At 34.4% G+C, this 6,229-nt stretch overlaps 1 protein-coding gene across 1 annotated transcript; it reads right to left on the reverse strand.

The window, feature by feature from the left end:
* Nucleotides 1-5,072: 5,072 nt before the first annotated feature.
* LOC107022259 lies at nucleotides 5,073-5,905 on the reverse strand. The gene is made up of 2 exons (XM_015222924.1): nucleotides 5,838-5,905; nucleotides 5,073-5,484 (listed from the first exon to the last, which is right to left on the reverse strand). Exons 1-2 carry the CDS (start codon nucleotides 5,903-5,905, stop codon nucleotides 5,073-5,075), a joined length of 480 nt encoding a protein of 159 aa, XP_015078410.1.
* Nucleotides 5,906-6,229: the final 324 nt, after the last annotated feature.

The raw sequence follows: 6,229 nt of genomic DNA on the forward strand, positions 1-6,229 counted from the left end.
TATATATATATATATATATATATAATACCATAAGTATATAAGCGGTCTCTAAGTCTCTCTGCCAACTTAAGACCACTCAATAGAATAGAATAAGCATACAACCTTTAAACAACAACATAAAATATAATCTAACTATTACATCATCTTAATGAAACATCTTGACATAGGCAACCCTTGAATGATAAGGGTTGCATTACTTGAATTTGGGAGATCTATCAAATCTATTCCCTTAGGAGATATCCTCTAGTCATCAACACCTACACTTTTAGTAAAAAAATTAAGAAGAATGATATTAGTACAAGAATGCACTAAGTAATGCAATCATGAAAAAACATGCATTTAAAGAGGATATTTCTATTGAAATCATGCAACATATATTTTTTGTAACTTCATGAACATAGGCACATTAAGCACAATATAATTCACATACATCATGTAAACATTGATACTACTCATAATAACACATTAAACCATTCGTTTCATTAAAGCACATTTAAGACCACTTTACAGTAACCTCATTTTCATTCACAATAAGAGCATTTACAATGAGTTTTTTCATATTTTACTATGTAACATCCCAAGTAACTCTCAAGTGTACTTATTATAATGTATCACTCTGAGGTCATCTAACAATAATATTTCATGGATATTCTTCAACATACTGCTTATAAACATCAATATTAATCACATAAGGACTTCATAAGCCAATGATACATGAGAATAAAAAGTTTTTATTGATGTTTTAGTATCCTAGAATATCTAATATATGGTATAGAGACAGTACCTAAAGTTTTAGGTGTGTTGGAATTAAAACGTCAAGGGACGACTAAGACGTTTGACGACTAAGTCATCTAAATATCTAAAATGAGGTTCTATGTGTTTATGTGTGTTTCATGGTGTTTTAAGGTCCTTAATTGATTTATTATGGTATGCACACGAAGTTTTTAAAGTTTCATGAAGTTTGAAGGTCAAACGATCAAGAACGTCTAAGCCGTTCGAAATATATGGCTTGAGTCGACCTTGTATGTCTACACGTGTTTCGTTGAGTTTTACGTGTTCATTTTGGATTAAATGTGTGTGAGATATGTTAAAGTTATTGACGATAATACTTGGGTTTGAAACGTCCGGGAAATTATCCCCAAGGACCATCTAAGGGTCCTTGAGGAAGGACCCAAAACTGTTAGAATAGCAGTCCCAGGAAGACCCCAATCGATGGAGCAGTCAATGGCTCGTAGGCCTTTTGATGCCCCGTCAAAGGTTTTTGATGGGGACTTAACCATTGGAGAGAAAGGAAGATTGTCAAGCTACTGTAGCCAAACACGTAGGGCTGTGACGCTCCGTCATGGCTATGATGGCCCGTCAAGGGAAGGCGTCACACGACCTGTTCCTGCGCAGGTGCGGCTTCCAAATTAGGGGTGAATTGGTAAATTCACCCACTCCTAAGTTAAGTTATGGACGTTTTATTAACATTGAAGACCTCCTTGTTCTAAATCATAAAACAAAAACACTTAGAAAGTATCCCAAAACCTCCATTAAAGTCCAACTATAAGAGGCAGCTTGCTGAGGGGTTTTTATGTCAAATTTTTTCATCAATGTGAAGAATTATAATCCTTGAGTTATGGATTTTGATCCTTGAAACTCGTTTCATAAATGAGCCCAACTCTCAAGGTGTTTTTCAAAGTTTTTCTAAAGTGAATTGTCCAATTTCATTATTCTACCATGGGTTCTTGCATAAATGATTTCTAAACATTGAATTATTATCTAATTGATATTGTATTGAATATTTTAAAATAAATTACCTATGAACCCATGTAAATTGATGAACCCAATTTTTTTACTATAATGTGGGTTACTTGATATTAAGCTAATATTGTTGAATTGTTATATAGTTTCTTATGGGCTTTCTAATGATATAAGGTATATATTCAATTTTTATCTAATTGATCCTATATTGTTAAACCTAGACTGAATTTATAGAGATTTCATTGGATTTTATGATTATTGCTTGAATTGTTGGTTATGGCCTTGGGTAAGGGCCTTGTGATATTGAATTGGACGATTTAGCATTAAATTGAAGTGTGAATAAGGGAATGAAGGTATGATGCTTGGATTTTTTTAATTTGATATTAATTATACTTCGATTCTATTGTGATTGGTATGGTCCACTTATGGTGGCGGTGTTATGTGTTTTACGTGCAATTGACCTGGCCTTGTCGGCATTACTTTATGCAATATTATGAGCATGGACTTATTGGAAACTACTTGAAGTTATGTGTCTATTGTGTAGTTTGATTATGTGAAGCATGATATTGTCTATCTACATGTGAAGTTATATAGTCATATATGTATTCTTCTAGTTATGTTGCCTTAAGTGATCATGTTAGACTTTGACTTGACATTATGAGTATAGTGTTAGGTTAAGTCTTGGTTATTCTTACTTGACATTATGAGTTTATGTGAAGTATATTAATTATGTTATGAAGATATATAGAATGACTTGAAGATATTAGATTGTTTCTAGCTGTTTCTAGAATGACTTGCATTATGATTCAAAAGTGAAGTATGTGGTGTCTTATATTGGTTGAGTTGTGTCACTTCCTTGATGTATATATGTGGTTATGAATATGTGATGCCTTTGTTTAGGGTGTTATAACTCTTAGTATTGAATGTATGAATGACATGTGACTTTAAATGATGTTATGAGAGTCTCTTACGTGCAAACCTTGACTTAAGGGTAAGGTTAAGATTGATTGTAGTGTAATCCTTAAGGGTATCCTTCAAAGTAAAGGAATAATGGACTTAAGGTTAGTTTGCAAGAACGACATAATATTAACACTAAGGAAAGTCATCATGAGCTTCTTGTTGCCATAGTGAGATATGCCGTAGTGGACCTTGCTTTGGTTGGTTTAATGTAATTGGGTCATGAACTAGATATGAGACCCTTTTATATGAACCTCAGTGAGAATTGATATAAATGAACTAAGGATAGCACCGAGTGAATATGGTAAGGAAAGTAGTTCTAGTTAAGTATAAGACTAGAATACAAAGTATACCCTTCATATTCCTTAACCATGTGCCTACATGGGATGTGTCTAAGTTCTACCATTGGCAAGTACAACAACCTCATCGGAGTAGGATAGAACTCCAGATTCCATGTATTGCCATCATGGTCTATGTCGGTTATTGCCTATCCTCATAATATCAAATACCTATTAGAATTTGAGGAGTTTATGGAGTTTAGGTGGAGGTATGGGATGCAATCTGGAAATTGTACAATAGACTTTGAAGGTGTTATGTGGAGTTCCTAGGTCTTGTTCAACACCATTATTTGACTTTCCTTTATGTGATGTATGAGTCTTAATGAACTAATGAACTAAAGACTTATGTTAAGGAGTATGTAAATAAATGAGTACCTAATCTAAAGTGACTTAAGAATTCTTTAGGTAAAGTGTGAAGAGGGCATAAGGGATGATCTCTTCATGTCTTGTCTTTTGATGTCTTGAGGATGACTATAGTTAGGGAAGTTGGTTGATTTTGTTGACATGATCTAAGACTTTGGTAGTCTAAAGGATTATTTAGGTAATCTTGAAAGGTCTCTATGGACGTTATATTCTTGATTTTCTTAAGTAGATCTTTTGATAGCCTTTGGGAAGAGAATGTCGTATCATCTATGTGTTGGTGACTTAGTGAGCATGAATCTATCTTAGGGAGTCTGTAGGATCTCTTATGTGTGTGTGTAAGGGATTGTATGGGCGGTCACTTCACAACTCACTCAAGTGAGACTTAGAGTTCACCTTTGGTAAAAGAATATTACCTTGATGTTCGTGATACATTCTAAGTGTGTATGTGAATCATTAAAGATAATCTTAAGGGTCGTTTAGGCACATCTAGAGAGGGTGTATGCGCAGTCTCTATTTGTGTGACTTAAGTGAATCTTAGAATGACTTTTAAGTGAGAAAATACATGCAAGAAGTATCTTATGTGTTTCTAAATTGATTTATGATGTTATTATGATTAAATATGTTTTGAAAAATGAAAAGATATATATTTCCAATAAAGTCCGTTTTCATGATTTTTATGCATATAGCCATACTTAGTACATGTGGTTGTTCTAAATCCATACTTCTATGTATATAGTTCTTGGTAGGTGAGGAGCTTTGAGAAGTCAAGACTTGGACTTAGAATATTGTTCTAGAAAAATTGAAGGATGTCCTTACTTGACTCGAGGGCATATATGTCTTTTATGTTTTCATTCAAAGTATTGTACTACACTAAGTATTTCTATATTCGTATTTTGAAGTATGGGCCGTGTCCCAAGTATTCTTGTGTCTTAAGATGATGAGATTGAGACTTAGTATTTCTTATTCTATTATATGAAAGCAATTTCGAAGACTATTATGTTTCGTGAAAATTTCTAATTCCACACTACTTTTCACTATGTATATGCATTGAATGATATGAAAGAGGCTTGTCTAAGAACTCCGAGAGTTCGACGACTCCGGTTACAATCCAAGATTGTACCCCTACTTCTGGGGTATGGTTTCGAGTTGTGACATAAAGACTCAACTAACAGCACATAACCAAAACATACAACACATAACCAAGAAGAAAATATCAACTTCACATAGTCAAGATATTCACAACACAACAAGAAGCTAGCACACAATTCTATAACTCATTATGCTACATAACTCACATGCTTCAATCCAAACAGTAAAAACTCGTGTTATATTCAACATCGTACTTATATACATCAATTCTAACCCCATTACATCAAATTTAGACAAGAAAATCAAATAGTCATTTTTTAAAAAATATTACCGTGAAATGTTTCTAAGGTTAAGGTGATTTTACAAATTTTTTTCAAAAAACAAATTTTAGGCAATCAATTATATAAACATGCTAATATGCATAGTAACATCATATAAACACATCTTACAACATAATCATAACTTCATAAAATACACAATGCAAGAAGTTAATGAAATTCAATTTCAACCAAACTCCTAAACACCATTCACAAGCAACACTTCTAGCATAATTCTAACTATACTTCCAAACTTAGAAGGAACTCATATCACAATAAGAAAAAAGATTTTAACGACATCATCATCACTGTTCTTCTCATCCGGCTTCTCCACTCTAGAACGGAGTGCATAGAAATGCCTGTTTGTTAAAGTATCATCCTTCGGAACACTAGAAGCAACTTGCTTACCCTCTTTCCCTCTAGAATCAATCATAGGACAATCTCTCACGTTGTGCCTATCTTTACTACAACCAAAGCAACTTCTGGTACCCAATAGACACTCACCATAATGTTTCTTTCCACACTTTTCACAAGTAGGATTGCCATCCTTGGAACCACCTCCTTTCTCAACCTTGAACTTAGCACTCCTAGATTCTCCTTGAGATTGAACCTTCTTCTTAAACCTAGTTTTCTCTTGATCATTAGCGCCACTCCTTTTCAAGCTTCTAGCAATCCTCCTAAGTTTAAACTATTCAATTATTTGTGCATACACCATGAGTCTCGCTAGGGTCATATCATCATGAAACATAGCGGTACGACATTCTTCCACCACTAAGTCGGCTACTCCTGTTACAAAACAACTCATTTCATCTCTTGGATTTGATACAAGAGATGGGGAATACCTAGAAAAAGTTGATAATTTCAAAGACTACTCCTCAACACTCATATTGCCTTGCTTGAGATTAATAAACTCCTCCACCTTCATTTCTTTACTCTCTAGGGAAAGTACATACAAAGAAAAGCTTCTTTGAATTCTTCCCACACAATAGGACCCGCTTCACCCCGCCTTTTATCCTTCCATTGAGTATACCATATTTGAGAAACATCTCTCAATTGATATGAAGCCAAATCCTCCTTCTCCGTTGATGTAAACCCCATAGGGTCAAAATTTTGTACACACCATCAAGAAACTCGTATCCTCATTTTCTTTAGAGCCAAGAAAGATAGGAGGATTCATCCTTACAAATCTCTCAACCTAGATGTCATAATGCTCTCCACAACCCTAGGCATCATAATCAAATTAGCTTGCATAGTCACGGCTCGGGCTATAGAAATCAAAGCCTCTCTAATCTCCCTATTAGACATCTCCGGAACCTCAATACCTCCTTCTACATTAGGAATAGGATCACCTTGGGGAGGTACTTGAGCACCTTTAGCACCTTTGAATCTTTTCAAACCTTGAGGAACTTTCTCAACTTGCTC

Source organism: Solanum pennellii, chromosome 6, assembly GCF_001406875.1.
Source record: "Solanum pennellii chromosome 6, SPENNV200".
Taxonomy (NCBI): domain Eukaryota; kingdom Viridiplantae; phylum Streptophyta; class Magnoliopsida; order Solanales; family Solanaceae; genus Solanum; species Solanum pennellii.